Source organism: Lissotriton vulgaris, chromosome 11 (genome assembly GCF_964263255.1).
Source record: "Lissotriton vulgaris chromosome 11, aLisVul1.2, whole genome shotgun sequence".
Taxonomy (NCBI): Eukaryota; Metazoa; Chordata; class Amphibia; order Caudata; family Salamandridae; genus Lissotriton; species Lissotriton vulgaris.
This window is the reverse complement of record NC_141699.1, coordinates 1,080,365,273-1,080,391,110: the sequence shown is the minus strand read 5'-3', so window position 1 is coordinate 1,080,391,110 and position 25,838 is coordinate 1,080,365,273. Positions and strand designations below refer to the sequence as shown.

Below are 25,838 nucleotides of genomic sequence, written 5' to 3'. Positions count from 1 at the left end.
GCTATTCTGTTAATGCGAGGGATGAACAACAGACTTGAAGGGCGATTGCAATGATTTCACAGACAAAGCCACTGTTGGGCCAAATCCATTCTCTTTGGGCTCACTAATCAAGTTTAGGTTAAATTTGTTTGAGTACAAATTCCATTTGGATGGCTTGAGCTGCGGACAACTGTCACACATATAGTGATTGCATTTTGAGAGGGTGAGATAAGAGGAATAGAAGTATGTACAACATTCAGCAGCTATGCTGCAGGGTTTTGGAGAATGTAGATTCTTCAATAGGTTGTGTTGGGAGAATCTGGATTTTATTAAAGACAGGGAGAGAGCATTCTCCAGTATTAGGGGTGTCTTTTATAGACTCACATGCCTGAATCATTCCCCGTCGTCGGATTGGGAGTCCCACGGTACATAAAAATAGCAATAATATGCCATAAATATGCAGTAAATACCATTAGAATAAACCAGGGAGTAAAGTAGCCCAGCTACAGTAGGAAAAAAACTTCCACATCTATGACTATCATAGTCATTTTGTATAGTCCAAACTACAGCCAATCAGGTGCCAGCACCCACCAGAATGTTCTCCCCAGAGGCTCAGGCTTTCAGATTTTCTACCGCACGTCGTGTGAAGGGAGTCTCCCTGAGCTCTGCTCAGTTTTTCAGCTTATTTCTTTCTTGTTGGATTTAAGATGTCTTCAAAGAAGTCTCTGTTCAGAGCCTGTGAATCTTGTGGTAAGCTCCGGCTTTTTGAAGAGGACCCTCACAAGAAATGTATATATTGCCTCTACCCAGATCATCAAGTTAAAGACTGTAAGATCTGTAGAACCTTTCCTCAAAAGACTCTCAGAGACAGAGGGTCGGTTGCTTTAGTGGCTACAAAGGCTAAAGGATTCGGATAATCCTGTGTCTGAAGTTGGCAGTATTGCCTCGGGTTCCACTTCAGCGTCTAAAAAGAGGCCTGCGTCTGAGGCTTTACCATCTTCTGGGGCTAAGGTTGCTAAGAAGAATCAACCTGCGAAAGGTTCTGACAAGCCTTCCTCTTCAAAGGCTGCCCCTTCAGGCAAGGACTTAGAGGTTTCTTCTCAGAAACGGTCCACCAAGAGTTTGCCTCAGAAGACTGTTAAGAGTTCTTCACAGGAATCTTCTGTCGCATCAAAGACGCCTTCCACTGTCTATTCGTCGACGAAGACCTCCGCCGACGCCTCTTCCACGTCGACGATGACCTTCTCATCTCCTAAATCGTCGATGATTATGACGACGGCAGCGTCTTCTCCAACCATGGTCTATGTCACGGTAAGACCTATTTTGTCGTCGACGGCCGTCATCGACGCCTCGTCGTCGTCGAGTCTGAAAGCTTTGCCGTCGTCGAAGAGATCGGCATCGACAGCATCGTCGACGACGAACATCCCGTCGACGAAGACCACTTCGTCGACGACGGACATCTCGTTGACGAAGACCACTCCGTCGACGACGTCCATCCTGTCGACGACGTCCATCCCGTCGTCGAAGGCAGATCCGTCGACGAAGGGCATACCGTCGACGAAGGGCATACCGTCGACGAAGGGCATACCGTCGACGAAGGGCATACCGTCGACGAAATCCGCCCCGTCGGCGAGGACCGCCCCGTCGACGACTGTTTCAAAGGAGCCTCTGATATCGGCTACTGACACAATGGAAAATGCACCATCAACGCCACAATTTTCATCTTGCACCGCGTTGCAAGTATGGTCTCCGTCTACGGTGTTTTTGACACCAAAACCATCCACACAAGTTCCTGACCGTCTTTTAGACTCGAATAGTGAGGAAGAAGAAATAGATCATACATTCGGAGCGGCTACAAGTCCTTCTGAATTAAATATCAAGTTACAAGAGGACGAACAGGAGGATGATCATCCAACTGTACAGATGCCGTCCCAAGTGGATACTTTGCCTCTCATACAAGTACCTGTGGCTTTACTGTCCAATCTTCAATTCATGTTGGACGATTATTATAGAAGGTTTCCACCTTCAGAAGCTGCGTGCTCAGAACCAACTACTCCTGCCACTGTGGTTCCGATACCAATCTTGCAGCCAATAATTCCAGCATCACCTGCTTCACGAGAACAGGCGGAAGAAGGCGAGCCTCTGTCTTCTGAAGAAGAGGAACGAAGGGAAGAAGGTGAGGTTCAAGATGAGTCGGAGTGGGATGATGATCAGGAGCACACACCTTCCCCTTCGCACCAAGCGGTCTCGATTTCTCCGCCAGTGGATGTGGTTAGCTTCCATCTTTTGATGGAACGCGCCACTAAGCGTTTTCATATAGCCATGGAGCATAAGGAGCAAGATTGTTTTCTTTATGACTTTAAAGATCAACCAAGGAAACAGATTAAGTCTATTCCTATCATTGATTTCATCTGGCAGGAAGGGATGAAAGTCACGGCAACACCGGCGTCCATTCCTCCAGTCCTGCCACGTTTAGAAAAGAAGTACAGAGCACCAGACAAGTCTCCAGCGTGCCTTATTGGACAGCCAAGACTGGACTCTGTAATAATTCAGGCAGCGCAAAAGAGGGCTCGGAATCCCTTATCCCCGCTAACAGTCCCGCCAGACAGGGATGGCAAACGCTTGGATTCAATAGGCAAACGCGTCTCTACAATGGCGGCTACGACAGTTCGAGCGGCGAATTCATTAGCCATCTTAGGAAGATATGACCGACAGATGTGGTCTGACATCGCACCATATCTTGATCTTCTACCTGAACCTTCTAAGGCTGAAGCGCTCAAGATACTTCATGAAGGCCAAAGAATCTCGGAGGAGATTATTGACTCGGCTGTGGATGTGGCCTCAACGGGGTTTCGGCAGCTGGCAGGAGCTGCAGTTCTTCGCAGGCAGGGTTGGCTGCGATCTACTTCTTTTAGGCAAGAAGTTCAACATAAGGTGCTGGATTTGCCATATGATGGTGAATATCTGTTTGGCCCTCAGGTGGAGGACGCCTTACAAACTATAAAGAAGGATTCTGAAACTGCGAAATCCTTAGGGTCTCTTCAATTTCGGAAGCCGCCCTTTCGAGGAGCGAGAGGACGAGGAATGTCCTCTACCAGAGGCGGATATAAACAGCAATCCTCTTACAGACAGAACAATCAAAGATACCAGACTCAACGCTATCAGTCTTACAACCAAAGAAAGCCCTCTTATCCCCAAAACAGGGGTAGAGCAAATTACCGCGGAAAGGATAAACAACAATGAGACTTTTTACCTGCCGCCACCGCTGCCCTATTCAAAAGAGAAAATTGGAGGACAAATATCCAAATTTTACTCCAGTTGGCAGTCAATAACATCAGACAAATGGGTCCTGGACATAGTGTCCAGGGGTCATGCCCTAGAATTCGAAAAATTTCCTCCAAATGTTTCTCCAAAAGGACCCCCCCCCCAGCTCACCTGAAAGAATTATTTGCTCAAATCAGATTGATGATGCAAAAGGGAGCGATCGAGAGCGTGCCTCAAAGGATGAGAGGAATGGGGTTCTACTCCAGATTCTTTCTAATAAGGAAAAAGAACGGAGAGTGGCGCCCGATTCTAGATCTTCGCGCTCTGAACAAGTACTTAAGAAAATTAACATTCAGAATGCTATCGCTCCAGGAAATATTGCATCTTTTGGCAGCAGGGGATTACATGGTCACCTTAGATCTCCAAGATGCATACTTCCATATTCCCATTCTACCTCGCCACAGAAAATTCCTGCGCTTCAGGGTGGCTGGCAGGGATTACCAATTCAAAGTTCTTCCATTTGGACTACGATCAGCGCCGAGAGTTTTTACCAAGGTTCTAGCTCCGGTAGCGGCGCATCTCCGGCTGAAGGGAATCCAAATCTTCCCATACTTAGACGACTGCCTTATAAAGGCCAGTTCTCGAGCAGTCGTTCATTCTCATCTACAACAGTGTCTACACCTGTTCAAATCCCTGGGTCTTTCCATCAACCACGAAAAATCCAGATTGGAACCGTCTCAAAGACAAGCTTTCTTGGGAGCAACTTTGGACACCCAGAAACTCCGAGCCTTTGTCTCGGAAGAGAGACAAATCAAGATAAAGGACATGGCACAGAAACTGCTGTCAAAAAAGTCAGTTTCTGTTCGGATATACAAGTCCTTTCTGGGGATGATATCTTCTTGCATCCCATTGCTACCGAACTGTCGCCTTAGAATGAGACCCCTCCAGGAAGAGCTGACCCAGCAGTGGTTACAGGTCTCCGGAACGTTCGAGGACATTATCAGGATCACACCGATAATGCAGAACTCACTAAGATGGTGGACGCAAAGACGACATCTTCAAAAAGGGTGTGCGTTTCTTCAGGAGTCACCAAGCCTCACCATCACGACGGATGCATCTCTCGAAGGCTGGGGGGCTCACCTTCAAGGCCTCACAATCAGTGGCAAGTGGTCTGCCCTACAACAGCGTTGGCACATAAACCGTCTGGAACTAAGAGCCATTTTTCTGGCACTCAAGGCGTTTCATGCAGTCATTCAGGGTTCCAATGTGTTGATAAAAACGGACAACACAACAAGCATGCACTACGTCAACAAGCAGGGAGGAACTCGATCTCTTCTCCTCTCCCAGGAAGCCCAGGAGTTGTGGGCGTGGGCCTTGGAGCACGATGTAAATCTTCAAGCGGTGCACGTTCCAGGAATAGAGAATGTCTTGGCAGACACACTCAGCAGGACAAAGGTCTCCACCCACGAGTGGGAACTTCATCAGCAGACGGTGGATCGCATCTTTCGACTATGGGGTCGCCCAGACCTGGATCTGTTTGCAACAAGGGCCAACAGCAAATGCAAGTTCTTTGCGAGCTGGCATCCCCAAAAAGATTCTCAGGGGAATGCGTTCTCGATGGACTGGTCTCTGATTTATGCGTACGCATTTCCGCCGATCCCACTTGTCCCCAGGGTTCTGCGGAAAATGAAGAAGGAACCGTGCAGACTGATCCTGATTGCCCCCAGATGGCCGCGCCAGTATTGGTTCACAGAACTTCTTCTACTGTCAGAGTGCGAACCAATTCAGTTGGATCCAATCCCGAACTTACTCAGTATGCAGAACGATCAGGTCTATCATCCAGATCCAGCATCTCTGAAATTAGCGGCCTGGCGCCTGAATACCGTGAGTTCGCCCACTTAAACATCCCAGAGGAATGCAAAGAGGTACTGGCCAAGGCAAGGGCACCGGCAACAATAAAAACGTACAGTCTAAAATGGAAACGTTTCTGCATCTGGTGTCAGACGAACGGGATTCACCCGTTTTCAGCAACGCCGGAAGAGATTTTACCGTTCTTCCTACATTTGGCAAAATCAGGTCTATCTCACGCAACTCTAAAGGTGTTCCTGGCAGCGATTTCCAGATATCGGCAGGATGGTACTAATTCCTTGTACTCGGCTAGGATTGTACAGCAATTCTTCAAGGGACTCTTTAGGATGTTCCCTCCAATACGACGACCACCTCCGATGTGGCATCTCAACGTGGTCCTGGCACAACTTATGCGTCATCCTTTCGAACCCATTCACGAGGCTGACCTCAAATATCTCTCGTGGAAGATGGCATTGTTACTAGCGTTGACATCCGCCAGAAGAGTCAGTGATCTCCAGGCCTTTACAGTTCAACAACCTTTTCTGCAATTTACAAATGACTCTGTAGTACTCCGCACTAATCCAAAGTATATCCCCAAGGTACCTTCGGACTTCCATCTTAATGAACCTATAGTTCTGAAAACATATTTTCCTAATCCGCAATCACGGGCGGAAAAGGCATTGCATACTTTAGATGTCAAGAGATGTCTTAAATTCTATCTGCAGAGGACATCCGCCTTACGTTCTTCTGATCAGCTGTTCATCACCTACGGTGCTATTCGAAAGGGGCAGGCAGTTTCCAAACAAACAATTGCAAGATGGATTTCTTCTGCCATTGCCTTTTGCCATATGCAAGCGGGACGACCGTTGCAAACAGCTCCTAGGGCTCATTCCACAAGAGCAGTATCTTCATCAACGGCTTTGTTTGCTGGAGTTCCAATTCAGCAGATTTGCAGAGCGGCTACTTGGGCTAGTCGCCATACATTTACCAAGCATTACTGTCTGGAGACAGCCAGCAAAGCTGATACGTCTGTGGGTCGTGCAGTCCTACGAAATCTTTTCAAATAAGGTGAGCCTCTGTTTCCCACCTCCTTTATTACTGTCAGGCGCTGTTTATGCTATGTTTGTTACATTTGCTTGCATGATTACATTCTACTATGCGTAAATGATATGTGTATAATCAGTTTACACTGTCTTATATACTATATGCTGACATGATTAACAAACATGGTCGCCTGCCTGACAAGGAGGTACTGCTAACTACTCTGATTCAGGCATGTGAATCTATGAAAGACACCCCTAATACTGGAGAAGAACAATAGTTACTTCCCTGTAATCTGTGGTTCTCCAGTATTGGTGTCTTTCATAGATTCACATGCAACCCGCCCACCTCCCCTCAGAGGCTCTGTTAGGCTAATTTGGGTTACCTTCACTCCTTGCGAGAAAATCTGAGAAAGAAATAAGCTGAAAAACTGAGCAGAGCTCAGGGAGACTCCCTTCACACGACGTGCGGTAGAAAATCTGAAAGCCTGAGCCTCTGGGGAGAACATTCTGGTGGGTGCTGGCGCCTGATTGGCTGTAGTTTGGACTATACAAAATGACTATGATAGTCATAGATGTGGAAGTTTTTTTCCTACTGTAGCTGGGCTACTTTACTTCCTGGTTTATTCTAATGGTATTTACTGCATATTTATGGCATATTATTGCTATTTTTATGTACCGTGGGACTCCCACTCCGACGACGGGGAATGATTCAGGCATGTGAATCTATGAAAGATACCAATACTGGAGAACCACAGATTACAGGTAAGTAACTATTGTTCTTATCCTTAATTCTGGTATTGCTTACTCTCTGCAGGTTTTAAGAGAAACTCATAGCAAAGCTCAGAATTCCAGAACCAGGACACCACAGTCCTTATAAGTTCAGACACAGCTGCCATCTTCCTCTTTACATCAGCTCCGAGATATTCAACAGCTATCCAGATAATAAAAAAAAAGAAAAGTTGTTAACACAAAAGAACAATATTTCTTCAGTGACTAATAAACCTCACAAGATTTCTGTCAAAGAAAATTGAAACAAAATAAATATAATAAACGAAAATCATCTAAGCGACAATAAACATACTCCATCTTTATACAACATATTGTTTTTAACAGTTAACCCATTACTCTGAACATTAATTTCCAGCGACTTTAGTAAGGTGAAGCTGGGACGGATAATGCTAGTCTCTGTGCCTTTAGTGAAATCTAGATTCTCCTCTTCCAACCTCTTGGAGAATCTGCATTTCATGTCAAGGCCAGTGGCTAGCATTATGCATGTTCATCGCTTCTCAAAACCACTAAAGACACATGTTGCACCGTGTAAACACCCCTGCATTTGGACAATTGGCAGCCTTCAAGAGATATTTACAAAGTTCACCTGACAAACACTTTACTGGCCATGATCCCTTGTACCAAAAAGACTCTTGTACATCCCTGCTTCTTTCATTGCCACTTTCACCCATCTGGCTAGAGTTGCTTTGGAAACGGACCCTAAAGGCTTAACATAAAACAACCACAACAGTCACACACCGACCTGCGAAATGTATTGATCCTTCTTTCATATTCTTTCAAATATTGCACTACACACAAGTGAGGATGTGCGTTGAATTTCTGATAAAAGACAGAAGACCTAGATTCAGTCCTTTGTGTTATATGAAACATTGTGATTGGAAAAACGATTACTTACCACCAATGCCTTTACATATGCAACTATACTGAAAAGTGTTGACAATTGGATATTTCTGTCGCAGAAGCTTCCAGAGGATCTAAAGCCCACTCCATGCCACAGCATACCCAGGTCCTCTTTGTTACAACCTATCTCTTTGTCATCCTTGGACCCCAGCAATACTTGAGCAGTTTGTGAGTCTCCTTTGAAATACCTGCAAATGGGGCTCGACCTCTGAAATTCTGCAAGAAGGTTCAGAGTTCTCTTGGCCACCAGAGGATGTTTTCGCCATCTGGGTTCATCAGCAAACCTCCTCTTCTGCTAACTAAATCACCCCTGGAAATGAGGATTGTTTCACTCAGAAGAGAATCGGTAGCACAGGCTAACGCCGCTCCTTCCTCACTAGTGGGAGAACCCTTGGAATCCTAGCAAATGGAGGAACTGCATAGGTATTTTCCCCCCTCCAATCCTGTTTTAGTGCATCCACCAATTCCGAAATGTGCCTCAAATTATAGAACCTCTTCAACAACCTCGTTAATGGAGAAGCAAAAAGATCCATCTCCAAAGAAATCCAGTGCTCTTGCAGCATCCCACAAAAATGCCGTGATTGAGACTCCGATAGCGGTGGTCCCTTAAATATTAATGTCCATTCCGGACACGCTTCCACGGGTTCTTTCCTTAACCTGTGGGAGCACAACACATTTTTAACTTTCTTTGCCCTCAAGTAAAATGGCTGACAGACAGACATGTGACACTTTCCATCGCGCCGCTCTCGAAGCTTTCCACGTCTCCTTTCCTCCTGCTCTTTAAGAGAAAGCAGGAGCGTTGCACGACCTCCAGACAGTGCAAGTGTCAGTTGCGTTGTTGCAGGTGTGTTCCTCTGAAGTAAATTAAATGCTGTGCTCGGGCTCTTGTATCCAATAAGTTTCAGACAAAAATAAAATATTCATGGAATATAAATGATATAATTTACAGTTAATCACAAAAACAATTACATTCTCCCTAGTACTGCTCCATTCCCTTTTTTTCTTTCTTTTTAACAAACCACAAGTCCTACCAAAAACAAGTTCTGTTAAATTGGGAAAATAAAGAAACCAACTAAACCTCAAACTTAGCAAAACAACAAGATTATATTAATGGAACTCATTATTTCTACAACCTATTAATGTATATATCAAACCGATATTTCACTGGCAAGGAGCAGCAGTGAAAAGAGGTAGATGGCTGCTGGGTTTGGGTCAATTGGGACTAAGCTATTCTTGTTCTGGAATGTTGAATGGCTACATGGAGTAAGCAATAAAAGATTTATGGAAAATGCTAGCCTCTGGACTTGACAGTAAATATGCTCTTGACATGTGAGACTCGAACGTTTGTCCAGGGATGCTGTGCCCCATCATAGACTGTTTTACAATCACTGACCCACTTAGTCTGAATAGTTACTTCAAATACACAAGGAAAGTATCAGTTGTTCAATTACAGCCTCCAAGTGGGTTTAGTTTGCAAGTTGTTACACATACATACATATGGTCTTTTGCTTTTAAACATGCATTGTCACCTGTATTTATTTGTACAAGGCATGTTTTGTACATGTACTATAACAGGTTTTGAAGCAAACCTCCCCATGTATCTGCAGTTGCAAAACCTTCTACGTACATTGACATTTAAGAGCACAATCCTGTGTGACAGATTTTAAGCACCAACTAGTCGAATTGGTTGAAATAACTAAGTTTGTTTTTGCTCAGAAATGAAAGCAGCCTGTAGATCTACCTAGAGAGGCCTGTGGTTCCAGAGCTGTTGCTAATTCAGAATCCTGTGCAATCATAAATGTTTTCAAAAAAACGTATTGTATGTACTTTTGACAACCGAAAACAAACCTTATTTTTAATTGTTTTTCATGCTGCTGTGCAAAGATGAGGACCTGAAAATGAAATTAAGATTATTCTCCGTGTTACTAACCAGAATGTAGTCTGCTGTGCTCTGGCATACTGTGAAGGTATCCGTTAATTTAGCGAGTCGAGGCGGTAAGGTCAATGATAGAGCTTTCTATCTCAAACACTGTAGCAGCCATCACACAAAGATTCTACTTTCCATGACCTAATGCTGAGTCAAGGGCCAAGAAGCCACATGTAATATCATTAGGGAGACTCCCCACTTCACCCACAGTCAAATGCAGCTCATGAAATGAGTTCACATACTAAAGCAGTTCCACCACCACCACCAACAACAACACTCTCCAGCATGCTGGCTGGATACATCCCTGCTCAATGGCAAACTCCAGTCCAGGGGAATGTGCCCCACAGGATGTTGGGCATATTGGCAAAGTGCAATAGCATAGTGCCCATGAAGGCGACCCTGGACGTGCAAGAAGTAAATACTTTTAACCTAACACGACTGTTGTCCATGTGCCAGATCAACATGGCCATCATGACTGCCTGTGGGCAAGAAATACATCCTAATATACATTTGTGGACTGCTCTATTAACCTCTGGGGAAATTAACAGCACATCCTTCCGGTGCAAGTAGGCCATTCTCACCTGTACTAAAATCTGGCAATATTTTGTATTTGTTGTCCCCGTTAGTACATTACCTGTAGTAAAGTTAATACTGTAATTTAACCCATGGTGCCAAACAGTAAAAACTTTGCTCCATTGCAGGTGTGACGGGTGTGAAGCAGTGCTCTCTGGGATCGAGCAGCAAGTTATGAGGGCTAACCAGTTTAAGGAGTCCCATCTACGCACACAGCAGCACGTTGAGACAGAGGTGGGTGCACATTTCTGTCTGTATGTGTCTACAAACTAATTTGAAAATGCTTAGTAATACAATTTGTAATTTATTTTTAGATAATGTAAATTAAAATGGCTGCAAGTCCTTAGAAGGAACTTTAGTGTTTGTCCTGTTCATCCTTCCACATAATAGGATGCTGTCCTAGATGTTTTCTGGACCCACAGTATAACCTAATGCCTGGTATTTAATCATTTTATTTGGAAGTAGCCCACGTTTCGGTGCCCAAAATGAATCCTGATGAAACTCCGCATCATTGACAACCAAAAGGAAAAGCTTACAAGAAATGCGAACATGGACATAGCTCATAGTGCATTAGTATGTTCTAGCGTAAGAATTGTAACCCCAAATGATAAAAGAATGAAAGTATAGTGTGCAATTCATACAGTAATTTAGGTAGACAAGAAATTAATTAAATGTTCAACATAGAGTGTTTAAGTGGAGGTAGGTCCTCAAATTGCTGCAAATTATAACTTCTTTTTCATGCTGGAGAAAAGTCTTTCTGCCGCCCATGGCCATATACTGTGATGTACTTTTGTCACATACTGATCTGATAGTGCCCCTCTAAACCACTACCATAAAAGTGACTTTGATCCAGTTTTTTTCAAAGAATAAAAAAATTCTTCTACACATTATTGATTACGTGGGACAGAGAAGTATGTCCTGCCGCAGATATATAGTATTTGATGTGTAGGCAACCACACTCAGGAACCTGTTCTCCCTTTACTTAAAGGCACTTTCTTGAATGATCAAGCAGACGGCGTTATTGGGTATAGCTCAGGCTAATAAGTATGGCAGAGATGTTTGTGAGCTTAAAACTTTAACTACAGGGCAAAATATTGTGTTTTTTCAGTTTCGATAGCTCTTGGGTCTTTTATGTTTTGATGGCCATTTTCCATTTTACCAAACTTTCAGCATCCAGTATTTCTACTGCTGATTTGAATGGCATGTCACCACCAAGGGCGGCATTCGAAGAGCAGTTTGAACGTTTTGTTAATGAATAGCGCTCACAAAGAGTCGAAGGCACTATTCAGTACTAAACTTTGGCTGCATAGGCTGGTGAGGAGGACTTGATGTATCATGTGGTGTAAGACACAGACTCTGCATTGTCAGTCATATGCGTGCTCCCTCTAAACCTTTTTACACTTATAATGTCAGGGTAGCGGAACTCCCTTCTGATCCTTGCAAGATGTCTCAGTTGCTTAGTATTTGAAATCCTGTTTGCTGCCATCTGTTGTCATCTACAGGGCGCACGTTTACATTGAAGCATGGCCTTTAAATTGAGTACTATTAAATTAGGGTACAGTACCACCTTTTATTTCCAGAATTTGGAAACTGTAAAAATGCTTAATAAAACACAACATAAAAAGGAAACTATATGATACATCATTAGGTAAATAAAACATTTTCAGCTTCCCATGTGTTTTTGGTGAGGCTGAAAGGCAAACTTTTAGATTCCCGACCATGGAGATTTTGCTTGAATTGATAAACAATACAATATCTTCTCCCTTGAGCAGGATTACAGAGCACATTTTAAAGCTTTTAAGGTCCATTTTTGAAAAAACTTTAAAAAAGAAATATTTTTTTAAGCCATGTAGTTTGACCCTCTAGTCACTCAACCCAGCCCAGCTATCTGCTGGTCCACAGTGGAGTTTCTAGGGTCACCCGCCTGTCCCATATTGTCCATCGCAGGGCAGCCCTCCAAATCAGCAAGATGACTTTGGTGATCGCCAGTAGCTTGAGGGAGATTGTTGCACTATTGTGCATGCCCATAAGATTGTCAAAGCCGATCAGTGTGACGCTAATCTATATAACGGGTCTGCCCACCCTCTGTTCATCCAGTCGTTCACTGCAACGGTACGTGCTGCCTATTAGTAGTGGGTAGATGTCGGCCGTCGCCAGACCAACCACTTTGTAGAGAGGACACATTTGTCAAATGAGATCCCGGGGGTGTTTATGGTACCAAAGGAATCTCCGTGCTCGGGATTTCATGACCGCAAACCACAGGTTTGGCACATGGAAGGGGAAATTCTGAATGTAGATCATTTTGTACAGAGCCAAGCTCATTAAGCCGCAGCTTGGTCCATCTCTCGAGGTCAGCTTGGACAGCCCCGGTAAGGGGGCTAAGGTTGACGCTCCAGCCAAGTCCGGCTCTCACGTACTATAAATCCCCAAGTAGCGAAAGCTTAGACACAGGATCGACCGGGTTGGGAGCCAGGTCTCATCGGCTGCGTTCCACATAAGAGGGATCAGCAAGGACTTAGCCAACAAGGGTGCAATTTTAAGTTGTGTTAAGAGTTTCATATAGTGCTCATACACCAGATGGTCTCTAGGTCCTGTGGTTTGGAAGCTAACATGGGCAATTTCACTGACAAGAAGTGAATTTTGAGCCTGTTTCTGAAGTTGTTTCAGGTCATAGACATTGTTGATACAAACAGACAGTACAACAAAGGCAATCTGTTACTTTAACAAATGGTGAGGAACAGTAATCAGAATTCTGATGATGGGTTCTGAAAATCTGGAACTGGTCACCGTCTTGCAACATTAGCATGGCCGTGTTTGATCATCCAGGTCTGAAGAATACCAAGGGAAACCAGCTGAGCAGATTTGTGCTGGACGTGCATGAACGGCTAATATGTGACGAGCTGCTGGAGACGTTTTCATCAAATGAGAAACACCAGAGATTGGGCTGTCTGTAATAGCAGGGAAAGCAACATACCATTACCACATCTCCGGAGCCCATATCTACTTAATAGACACTGGAAAAGTATAGAGCTATTTCCATGATCAGATGACTCTTCTGGCGGCCTTAATATCGAGCAGAAAGCTGAGTCAAATGCAGGTTCTGTGTATCCATGAACCATACGTGATCTTCTACACTCATAAGGTTTCTCATTGGACATATCCCCTCTTCTAACCTAAAATCATTTCCATTTGCATGTGACTATTTCACTGCTTCTGTTCTTTCCAAATGTTCTTCTCTTATTGCGAGGTTTCAACATACCTTACATGTAAGTGTGATCTCGAACAAAATGAAGAACTATGCATCTTTACCCGTAGGCAAGACATCTTTGAAGCATTGTGTCGCAAGGGGGTTGGTGGCCTACCACGATTCCCCCAAACAGTTAGCAGTCCCGCAGAAGTCCATGGCAACTGCCAGTGTGGGAAGGTAGCCACAATTGTTCCCTTATGAAGTATTTACTTTTCTCAGAGGTGTGCAAAGTTGCACCCTGCAGTTTAATCCATACTTTTGGCAGGCACTTAGGCGCACCTTTGGCAGGCACTCGGATGCACCTTTGGCAGGCAGTCTGACGCACCTTTGGCAGGCACTCATTCAGACCTTTTGGCCTGGCACTCGGGCGGACCTTTTGGCCTGGCACTCGGGCGGACCTTTTGGCCTGGCACTCGGGCAGACCTTTTGGCCTGGCACTCGGGCGGACCTTTTGGGCTAGCACACGAGCGGACCTTTTGGGCTGGCACACGAGCGGACCTTTTGGGCAGGCACTCGAGCTGATCTTTGGGCAGGCATCTGTTCTCACCTTTGGTAGACTTTCATGTATTGACGCCAGAACAAATGCTGTAGTAGCCCAAACCTTTTTACATAATCTGTTTGCGAAAAAACTCTTGAAGTTCTTCTCTACTCTTGGTTTCCCAACACATTTCCCCGGGTTGGGCTTGCCCTACTCTTCCTTTGTTTAGAAATAATAAAATAAACAAAACCTTCCCATTAGAGAAGCAAAAATTACTTGCTTTTAACTGTAGTTCTCCGTTTAGGCTATGTTCTTAGCGTTGACAAATATCCCATCTTTATCTCTATAAACCTGGAAAGTAGATTAAGCGCAAGAAGAAATATCCTTTGAGTCCGTCACATAAAATTGGCTTGGCTAACTGACTCTGCAAGACAGATTGGGACAGTGCAGCGTCTGGAATCCTTAACCGGGCAGTGTCAACATTTTAGTGATAGATAGCTGTTGGATCCACCTTGGCGAAGAGTCACGCTCAGTGACTTTCTCCGACTTACCCACTGCTGGTTATGCGTGAGAGCTGTGCTAGCCTCCTCATCAGTTTAGGCTCCCCTTACCTTGGATGAAAACATTTCAGTGCCTATTGGCTCCATTGCCTGCTTGATATTTCTCGCTCGGAGATTTGACAAATTGGAATGTTCTTTAAAATAATCCCAAAATATAGGCGTGCTTTCTTTATCAAAAAGAGAACATTTCGCAATTTAAAAAGTATTTTGGCGTCGCTACCATGGGTGAAATGTTCCTCCGTGTATACATTCAACAAAAGTAATGAAAAGGATTACTAGTTGGTACATTTTTATTTTGAAGTTTTGAGAATTGTTTTTATCTTCAATGTGATCAGCAGCATGTAGTGGCGTTTGGAGGGCATCCAGGGCTCTTGCAAATACCACAGAGTCCTCCACAACACAACATTGGGACCATGAACCCATCAAAGGCTAGCACATCCTGAGCAGTCTTCTGGACGCCCTTTTGCACATGATAAATATATTAAAGCAGAATTCTATTGAGGGCACCAGACACTCTTGTTATTTTAAAAGGATGGTTTAGGTTTTCATTTGGTGAAACCCTCACCTCTACTACGTAAACAAGAGAACACATTCCTAGTACCAGCAGCTCATGTGGCTCGACGTTGCCTCCAGTTTGCACACTGGGGGCACTGCTTGAAAAGGAATCCTCTCTTGAAGGGTTCTTGCTTCCATCAGACACCAGAGGTCATATGAATAGAAGAGTACCCATTTCCAAACAAACCGAGTCCATCCATCAGCTACTGCACATGTCACTCTCAACGTGCGACTGACAACATGTCTGGGTGACCGTACCAGAAAGGGTTGGAAGAAGCGAAAACTGCATCCGTACCAACAGCTTTTTAGATCTGCTGGTAGCCATGGAGATTTAAAAAGTGTGCAGTTTTTATTCAGCGTTGCCCAGAAATCCCATTCATTGGTATAGATTAAAGAACTAGATAAAAGTGAGGTGGTTTGATTTGATGGGTGCACTCCAGCTGTCTCAACCCATAATGCCCCTCAGTCTGTTAAATATTAAGAGGAATCATTTCCTTATTAACTTAGTACGAAGTGCCAAAATTGTGTGTCAACAGAAAAGGTTTTATCATCTGACATTATAACATTTAGATGTGGAATGGCAAACTGCATTCTATAGGAAAAGCCTAATCACTAGAGCTGGTCATTTGCCTTTGAAGGCTTTTATTTTTTTATTAAATTTTTTAAAAAAAAGTGAAGTGTGGCTACTTTGATGCCTACATGTTTATGACTCGGGGTTTGTCTGTGGACAGGGTTGAATTCTCTCAGTGCTGGGTCACCCCAATCTCCAAACAATGTAGCATCAAGCTTGAAACACTAAAGCCATGTCTTTGATAAGAATTGATCAGTTTATTTATTAAAGTCAGTTAAATTGCTTGTGGTTTTTGCCCCTTCTTCTCCAAATGATATTTTTACACGTTCATGTGGTATTTTCTTTCATAGGTTGTTGTAATGCATTATCTCATGCTATTTGCTTTATTATTTCCTCAAAATCTTTTAGTTATTGTGCTTGTCCAGAAAAAAAACTAGTTGTGCAAACTCCCTCTTGCAAACCCCTTGAAAGCCTCGTGGCATTATGGACCTTCAAAAATTCGAGGTGGCACACATTTAGCCTTTTTCTGAACTTTCTTGGGTACAAATCAAAATTGCATCACTTTGTTTGGTGACCATTTTCTCTCTATGGATTAGTTGTTGGCTTTGCATATAGCATATTTTTGAACAAAGTTATATATCTAGGAAACTTGAAGCGTTTGTGTAGAATGTATTCATACCTTCAGTACAAATGGTTACAAATGTAAGTTTGGTTAACAAGTTTGTCTTTTTCTCACATTTACATTCACTATTTTTTTAAATTCAACGATTGTCTTCTTTGTGAAAACCTTCACAAATGGCTCCTTTCTAGCTTCAGATTTTTGTTTTTGTTTTCAGGAATGTATTGCTATTTGGGTTTCTCAGCTATTTAACTCACTGAATGCTGTCCATGTAGATTCTACAAAATAATCAAACATTGCCCACCCTCTTATAAAAATGTATAAACAATGCTAAAATAAATAATGCCTGTTTCAAAATGCTACAAAAGGAGGGCATTTGCTCTTTCTAAACGTTTGTTAATCCAATTTTCTGCAAAACTCTTTCTTGCATAGCACTTTACATTTTCTGGAAAGTTGAAATTTTACTATTTTGGCTGTTTTCCCAGTCACCTGCAGAGTAAACCTCCAACCCGGTGTATCTTTACATTACCAGCATTTGAGTCAAATGTACACACATTTGGCCTGGATTTCATTTGCTGAAAAGTGTTATGAAGGCCTAAGGTTCAATCTCCCAAATGTCAAAAGATGGGCTCAGCTGTGTATTGAATACCCTTAGCTCTCAATGGCACATAGGCCTCCTGACATTTACTTTATTATCCACATCATATACACCTATCTGCCTCAAAGACTTTACATGTGCCTCGAGGACTATTAACATATAGTAGAATCACCACTCGAGGTTTTAAACTTCAGCTGTGTGTGTAAGTACTTAGGAAACTGTGTATCCCTATAGGGACCTCCAATCTGGTAGCTATTTGAAGACTTCAAGAGAGCTCTGGTGCTTTTCCATCTACGGATGCCTCTGAGAGTAGACCGTTCAAAGTCAATTGTTTACACCACTATGTCTTAGCTGTGACTATTCTTGGCCAACGAGCTGGAGGTTTCAGAAGATAAGAGCTCAGCGCGAGCTTATTATTTCTAAAGATCAGGAAAAAGGCAATTTTCGGCATTTTGCATTTTTTCAGTCTGAGCTACTGCACTCCTATTGACCATAACATCTGTTCTTGTTATTCTAGAAATGTCTCGCTCCATAGAAATGTTTCTGTCCAATTTATTTTGAAAGCTTGGGTATAAACTGTTGATTTAGCCGTGATAACATAGAAATGCCTTCCTTAGATTACTCCATGCTATGTATGTTTTGAAGGTTAAGTCATTGGCACAGTTGCGGAAACCGGGAATTTAATACCTCTCCATTATATTTGGGTGTGAATGTAATATTAGAGATGCAAGTAAGTGCTGTTTTGTTGCCGGTGAATCCTGTATTCTAACCTACAGTTTACTGTGAATTGTCTCGATTGTGTTACTTTTACCACTGTCTCCATGGTAGACAGTGCATCCCTTCTTTGAGTTGGCAAACTCAGTGCTTCCTTGGATTCAGAACTATTTATTTTTAAACCCCATTGCACCAGTCACTACTACAGATTGCAACTAGAAACCCAGAGTATTGTGGCAATCCACACCTTACTCTAGCTTTCAGTCTCAAATCCAAAACCTTCTGAACAACCCAGAGGTCATGCTTCCTTTACATCGAGGATTTGCATTGAGAGTTATTACTTTGCAGCAAAGTTTTTTTTGTTTTATAAAATAAGTAAACTTTTTAAGAAAACCAAACAAGGCCTGGAAAGGTGATATCACAGGCCAAACAGTGCATATAATTTATCAATCATTCCAGTTCATAGTATGTCCACCATCGGCCCCAGACCTTCTTGTGCCTCTGGGGCTATCCTCTGGCTACGTACACCAGTTCCTCGAGTTTAGAGCACCAGTTTGTTTCTTTACGCCAGATTGGTATCGCGGGTGAGTCTTCGGCACTTCATGTTCAGGCAAAATCATGTATAGCTATGTGAGTACCCAGTGCCACCAGTGACCTTTCCACTTTGGTTCCCTCCACTTCTTCGAGCAGACCTAGAAATGCTATGCACTGGGATAGGTCTATGGTGTTCTCCAGGACCCTCACCAGTGTGCAGAATACCTCTGCCCAGTTAACGGCTATCACTAGGCACGGCCATACCATATGGAAGAAGCCCACTTTCTTCTCCGTGCACCTAATAGGTACAAAGGAGGAGCATATGTGGGCCCTCCACAAATGCTTCGGTGACAGAATTTTATTAGTCGTAGCTTGGGGGATATTGCCAACTCTCTTTGGACCATTAACGCAGCCCTTCATTCATCATCTTAAAGTGTTCCCACCCATCCTTCCAACTTTACTTTCAAAGAAATTAAGAGATTCGATGAGTTAATTGCTAAAAATCTGTAAATGTGGGATAAACTCCCCTCTCCCTAGTACACTTCTCAACGGGTGCACCTCAAGCTTCCTGATACATTGTTCTGATGCTATTTTCTTTCAAACCAAGCAAGTGCACTCCTCTGAGTAAAGTTTTACTTTCATGCAGAGTTTTCTGTCAATCCATCCAAGTTTCTTCTGTAGTGGAAAGCAAACATACCTATGGGAGTTAAAATGACACCTGCTGCTTTTTTTTTTTTACCACAGCATGAATTGTCCCCCCAAATCAGGATACATTTTCATGATATCTCAAAATATCATGAAGAAGCGAAACCTCTGTCTCTGCCAAGTGTTGTGCTGATCATAAAAAGTTTTCAAAAGTCATTAGCAAAAAAACAAACCGTTTGATATTGTTAAACTTTGCTCCCTATTCCCCTGGACCCCATCATCCCCTTTCTCGGATGTGCATGAAACCTGGGATTCCTACTGTAACCTGTTCCTACTATTACCTGCTGACATCGTGCTAAATTTCATGCAGACGCATTAAAGAACACCAAAGGTGTTAGCACATGAAATTGTTTTGCCCCTCATTAAAACTTTGTCCAACCCGTTGATGGATGTGAATGAATCGCGGCATAGTCACAGAAGACGCGGCATGCTAACGGTCTGCCATATTTCATGTAGATTCATAAATGAAACGATCACAAAGGAGGCAAGGGAGGATTTGGGATGGCCCAGTACTTACCTCCCATATGTTACTAAAGTATTTATAGGGTGTGCAGTTCAGAAGACAAGAGGGTCCTAGCTGTCTCTTATGACTAATGGGCCTTATGTTAGGGTAGTATCAGCTTAGCTGTTTAGAAGCAAATGCCTCGCACACTACTTTGGTGCATGCTTCATCATCAGACATATGCTCCTCTGCAATGCCTAATCAGCCCCTTTAACCCCTTGTATGCTGATGACGAACCCCAGCCGTCATGCACTACGGTGCTCGTGTGCTGATGACGGCTGGGGTTCGTCATGGCCCGCCCCTGTTCTTTTGTTTACCGCACAGCGGCGGAAACGGGCCAGCAGCGAAGGGGTTAAGGTGGGTTTGTGGGGGGAGAGGCGGGGGAGTCTATCTAAGTAGACCCTGTATAGAGTGTAGACTGGCTTCAAATATTGGTGATAAAAATTATAATTCATCAAGTGATGCCATAGTAGCAAATTAACACTTTTTACCCCCCTCATTTAAATGTGACCCCTTTTAGACGAATTTGCACACATTCAGAAATACCAAGATTTAGCTAAATCTGCCAAATTTCGTGCTAAAGTTATAGTCAAATCAAAAATACCCCTTCCAGCTTTCAAGATCTAACTAAAATATAACCTCTTCAGGACGAGCCAAGAACACTTTTTCAACCCTAACTTCTCATAGATGAAATGCCTTACATTAAACCAAGCAAAGGCACTTCCTTGAACAGAGTTCTGCTGAAGTCCCAAGTTTGGTGTTATTCAGTTAAGTTTTTTTCTGTATCGAGCTACAACTTATTGATTCATCTGGACACACTCTGTTGCCGCACTAATACCCTTCTCTTGACTCCAGTTGAAACCAAGCCTCCAGGTTTGAAAATCCCTGTCCTACAAGGAATTCCACAAGGTTAAGTTGGTGCTTCAAAAGCACAAATAATTTCTGCAAACTTTTTTATCAGATTACCACATAAATCATACATTTGCCATCCTAATTTCTTTTTGTACATTTTCATTTGAGCTATACCGGACCCTCCTTTAATTTAATTTAGAAGAGCCTTTACATGTTGTCTGTATCAAGCGTTAGTGGTTTTGGCTCCTAAAACATGTTTGTACTGCAAGAAAGCTTCAAAACCATTTCTGGAGTAAGTCTGTTGTCTCTTGTGCTATTGAGGCCTAATTGGCTCACTCTAATCTGCCACCAAACATATTTCTTAACCATACTCATAGTGCCAGGGCAGCTGTTGTGGCCTTCTAAATGATGCCAAAGCCACGTCAAACATGCCCAAACCACATTATCTTTATAGCAGCCCCCTCGTATTGGGCCAGGAATTTTTGTAAACAGCCTGCTTTATTTTATTTCACATGACTGTTATTACTTACACCAAAAAGAAATGTATTTTTATGTTGTCTTACATTGATTTACATTTTTTTGTGTTTTCTTCATAATGGAATTTCATCATAAAGGTATCTTCATCCCAATGCATGTTTTTATTTTCATTACAGGTCACAAACATAAGGAAAACATTGAAAGCCACAACCTCTGCAACCGCTCAGGATTTGGACCAACATCTCGCAGATCGGGACGGCCCTTCCCTCAGCGAGCAAAGGCAGCCCACCAAGAAAATGTCCAAGGTTAAGGGACTTGGGGCCAGTCGCCACTGATGCCTTGAGCATTGGCACTTTTCAGGAAAAAAACCACCTGTTTACAGACTCTCACATCACAGACAGGAGATCCTGCTTACAGTTTTCAGGTGGGCGCTACTAAGCCATGCGCCAGCCTGCAGGCAAAGCCGGTGACGCAACCAATAAATTTCACGTTGGTTTTTTAAGTGGAATAAAGCAGTTTCATTGTTTAGCTTGTTCTGTTAAGCAAGTTCCCAAAGCAGTATTGAATTTGTAGACCCCCCCACTCCATTGCACAGGAGTCTCCCCTTGCTCCATTGCACAGGAGTATGTGAAAAGAGTACACTTAGGTAGATGGATTGTTTGGTGTGTGGATGACTTCTTGTGAAGATTATCTGATGGATGCATTTTTAATTTTTCTGTTGCCCCTTAAAACTTGAAGCTAATTTCATCTGTACTGGTGTGTAGACCATTTCCGTACCTCAATTGATGCTGATTTTCCACTGGTTTTCGGATAACTGTCCTGACCAGCCAAATGTCCCTAATGTTAATTTTTAAATTACACAGACCCTAGTTGGTCTGTAACTAAAAAAAAAAAAGTGAAAAAAGCAAACCTTTTTTTCACAAGTCTATTTGGTAGAATTTGGTTTTTCTTCATTTTTGGTAGGTGGTAGCCGCCTGACGAATGAGACAACTGATGTAAGTATTCTGAAACTTTGTCTCCTGGTTACCTTTCTGTAACCCTGCATGCTAATCCCATCAGCGTTACATGGAATACTTTGGTTCAGGCAGGTATGCATTAAATTGAAAGATACAAACCCACCTTCAGAAGGGATGAAACCCCTAGTAGGTAATTTTGGGACATTACATTATTCCACTGCCCCCCCCAGTCAATCTTGTAATATTTAGTTGAACTTGAAATGCTGACTCTGTTTCTATGTGGGAATATTGTGATATCACCTCATATGTCCCGAGCTTCTGTTTACAAAATAATATTCCTTCAGTAACACTGTCAGAGCAGTGAATTGACTCAGTCACCCTGTTCGATTTTGTTGTTTTGGATGCTTGTATGTTTCTTTTTCAATCACTTTTTATAGAACAAGAGTACAAGATTCAGTGCAGGACTGGAAACTTTGTGCCACCCGAGGAAAGGCCACGGTCCCAGCTAGCTTGATCCATGCTGCCCCTTCATGTACTGCGGTAAAGAAGCATATTTTATATTTGTTATTGTTCCTCAGGTGTATGTTAATATAGAATGCAGGGAGAGAGGCATTGCAGAACACACGTATGCCAGTACGTGTAACCTGCCTCCAGCTTCCTTCCTTTTAGTATTCGTTTTCAGCGTGGTTCTGCAGCCATGTGCTAAGAAAGCTCAGGGCGAGAGTCCTTCGTGCCATTCTGCTGGTTTTGATTCTACAGTTTCTTTTCTTTCTTCTGCTCGGTAGCACTTGGGAGCTGTGATGCCCAATAATGCCTTTCACCATTCATAACACTTTCAATGGAATTCTGGAGGCTGCTACTCATGTGACATGTTGCCCAGAATGGGTAAGCTCCTTCCTACAGCTGCCATCTCTGGAATCCTATGTGAATATGTACATTCCTTGTTTGCTTGCCAGTAGCTCTCCACACACTCCTCTCTGGCCTATGTGCACCTTCGCCTTAACTCCTATCACTCTGTTTACAAAGCGATGAGATGTTCCTTGACATATTGCCTCATTTGCACCCCAATCTAATTTTACAGATTTGAAAATAAAATCATTTTCTATGGGGCTTTCTATGTTTTAAACAGTAAACTGTGGGTTCTTATTTCCACTTAAACTCTTCTGTGAAAAACAGATCACCAAAGTTGCCCCTGGTTTGGCAAAGGAATCTAAGCTGTGTTTTTAATCAGCTATGGATGGGGTCATTGGACCAATTCAACCTGGAGCTTAATGTGCACTGCAGAGGATCACACACCCAACTCTGAAAATAAGTAGGAATTTGTAAAAACTTTTTGGAATATGTCTGCCTTGTTACTCGTGTACTAAAGTTGCCTTTTTTATCCCATCACGGTTCCTGCGTTGTTGATATTTTGTGGCATCTTTTGTACAGTACATTTCCTGTTTTTTGAACAATGTGAAGCGAGGATTGATACACTCTTGTAACTGACTTGAAGATACCTTTCTGGTTACAAAGCACATTTGAAAACATTAAAAGCATCAATTTTGTTGTAATTTTGTGTTGAAACTTTTTTTTGTTTGTTAAATTATATGGACTTGTCCTGTATCTACAATACAAGATCATTGAAGCACAAGGAATACCAAATGGCCTTGCAGAACCACGCTTTAACAGTACTTACAAATTCTCTAGCGTGTGCATCTTTATAAACCTAAAAACCTTTATTTTATTGGTAAATAATAATTCTGCATTCATATTCCTGCTCTTAAACGGCTTCAGTGTGGAAGACCACTTCCAGAAAACAAGTATTTACAGAAATTGCTATTACTTTAGATGCGAAGTGTGTGGTAAGTCAAATAATTCTGCCCTGATTTTAGTATCGATGTGGAGTGTGTGGCAAGTCAAGTAATCGAGCCCTTCCTCGGTAAGCTCGACCTTGGCTGTATGAGTGAGATTTTTCCTTCTCCTTTTACCTCTTCTAGTTCTATGACAATTAATGTTGATATAATTTGCCTAAGTGTGACTATTTGAGCCAAGAAACTCTTGTATCAGGTCTTTGACACACTGGGCCGTGTAACCTTTGGGTATATCCTCCTCAATCAGTGGATCTTTTTAGATGTTTTTGTGCGTCGGTCAAGGGGCAGCTGGCTACTATTGCATAAGGGGTACCTAGATTAGCATTGCTGTGGAACCAGCTCTGTGTGGTTGGCAAGTGATTTCATGGGCACAGGTTACAATGTGATGTTGGTAAACAGTTGGAATAATGCGAACAGTGTGTGCCAAAAATTAACTTTACTAGATTTTTGTCGAAAATGGAGTTTACTAACTATACTCTTCTTTAAGTTAGTCCCAAACTATTGCAAAATCCAGTGTCATATTTGAAAAACATCTAATTAATATGAGAGGTTTTTGACACAACCGGTCATGATGTGTCCAAGAAGTTTTCTTTTGAAGCGTCAAACTCTTTGTCTGCCTTCTCACTTACTATATTTGCTCAATTTCTTTAGCTTCACTTTTGGAGCTTTTAATTCAGTCTTTTAACCTTTGTTCACTTCCTATGAAAACGGATGTTATTTTTTTCCAGCCACGTCGTATAGTCAGGCAAAACTTAAGGACACTTTACGGAAAATGTTATTTTGAAGCAGAAGAATCTTGACTGTGAGGTCCCACACTTAGAACAAAAAGACATACAGGGCGTGGTTAATAACTCATCAGAAATTAAGCATCGATTATAATGTGATGGGGACATGTGACTCGGAGAGTTCTAGACCACGTACTAGAGAGCAGGGTTGTACATATTTGCGTTACACATATTTGAAGCTTGAGGCACGATGCGGTAAAGTAATTTTAATAGAACTACTTTTATTTTATGTTGAATACTAATGCAGAGTTGAGAGACCACAACCCAGTGTTCCAGCGTCTGTTATTAAGCCACTAAATCACATCTTCTCCCTGTTGCTGATGGGCATGTCAAACGGGTTGCATTAACAAGTAAGCAATATGAGCATTTGTATTGATTTATTTCTAAGGTGCATGTATGTATAAATTATTATTAATGTGTGATATTTGAAATACTAGGATGGTTTTGTGAATATAATAAGATAACCAATGTTGAGCTTGGATGATGAGAACTGTCTCCATGGTTTTTATAAAGACGGTCTCGCTATTTGTCAGACCTTGTCTCTGGGTCCTTGGGTGGTCCATGACCACTTGGCACTGTGCCTGCTGGCTACTAACATTTATCTTTGGTGTTTTAGAGCAAGGACACAGTTGTTCTGCAGCCAGAAAGCCCTGGCCTGCCACTCCAGTGTAGCTTGGTTGAATTACTAGGGCTTACTCTGTGATGTGCTGTAGGGTGGACTCTTAGTGCAGTACGATACCGTAATCCCACACAATAAATCTGTCAAACTGTTCCTGCTTGTTGGGAGCAGAGTTTTCATCTGTTTACCTGCCCGCACACATTTGGGCAGGGAAAGAGATGAAAGTATTGCTCCCGCACACAGGGAGCTGCATTTCCAGCAGCTCCCTACGTGCAGGACCTATGTCTGCTCCGCAGCAGGCGGGGAGCTGACTGGGACATCGGCAGCCTTGAGTCTCCCCCCGCAATACCCAACATGCGCACTGTGTGCAGCCAGGGTATCCACGGAGATGTGGCCGTGCCCTGATGGATGGGGTCCCCGCTCGGAAGGGGGCCGCTCGGCCCACCTCTCCTTCTAGTAATTGGCCATACCTCCCCGATCACCTTAGTAGTATGCAAAGGTCTTTCTGCCTTTTGCCAGGATGTTGGACAGCTTAACCAAAGGCCACCTATCGCATTTCCCGACTATTTTGGTGACGCGTTCTTCTTGCTGAGGAATGTGAGGACATCTCCACCAAATAAAGAACCACTTACTTGATATAGCTAAGAGGAAGTACCCTTGTTTGGTTGAGCTTTACCTCGTTGTCGTCTTGTGGCCCTCTGTATAGGAGGATTCATGTTATAACAGATTTCTGGATAAAGACAAATAAAGAACGATCACATTGCCAAAATGCACATGAGATCACTGGAGACATTTCCTCATGGCCCATTGCACAGATGTTAGTTTAGAATACGCTGTTGACTAGATATGTTAGTTTAGAATACTCTCTTGACTAGATAGCAGTTTCTAGT

General features: G+C 42.9%; 1 protein-coding gene across 3 annotated transcripts in view; it reads left to right on the top strand.

Moving 5' to 3' along the window:
- The window catches only part of COPS7B (COP9 signalosome subunit 7B), a 71,761-nt gene extending 48,517 nt beyond the window's left edge, over positions 1–23,244 (top strand). For all 3 annotated transcript variants that reach the window (XM_086944552.1, XM_086944554.1, XM_086944553.1), the window contains exons 6-7: positions 10,452–10,557; positions 20,912–23,244. In XM_086944552.1, the coding sequence (XP_086800678.1) occupies positions 10,452–10,557; positions 20,912–21,070 (265 nt within the window). In that variant the 3' untranslated portion in view covers positions 21,071–23,244. The remainder of the gene's footprint in view (positions 1–10,451; positions 10,558–20,911) is intronic.
- Positions 23,245–25,838: the final 2,594 nt, after the last annotated feature.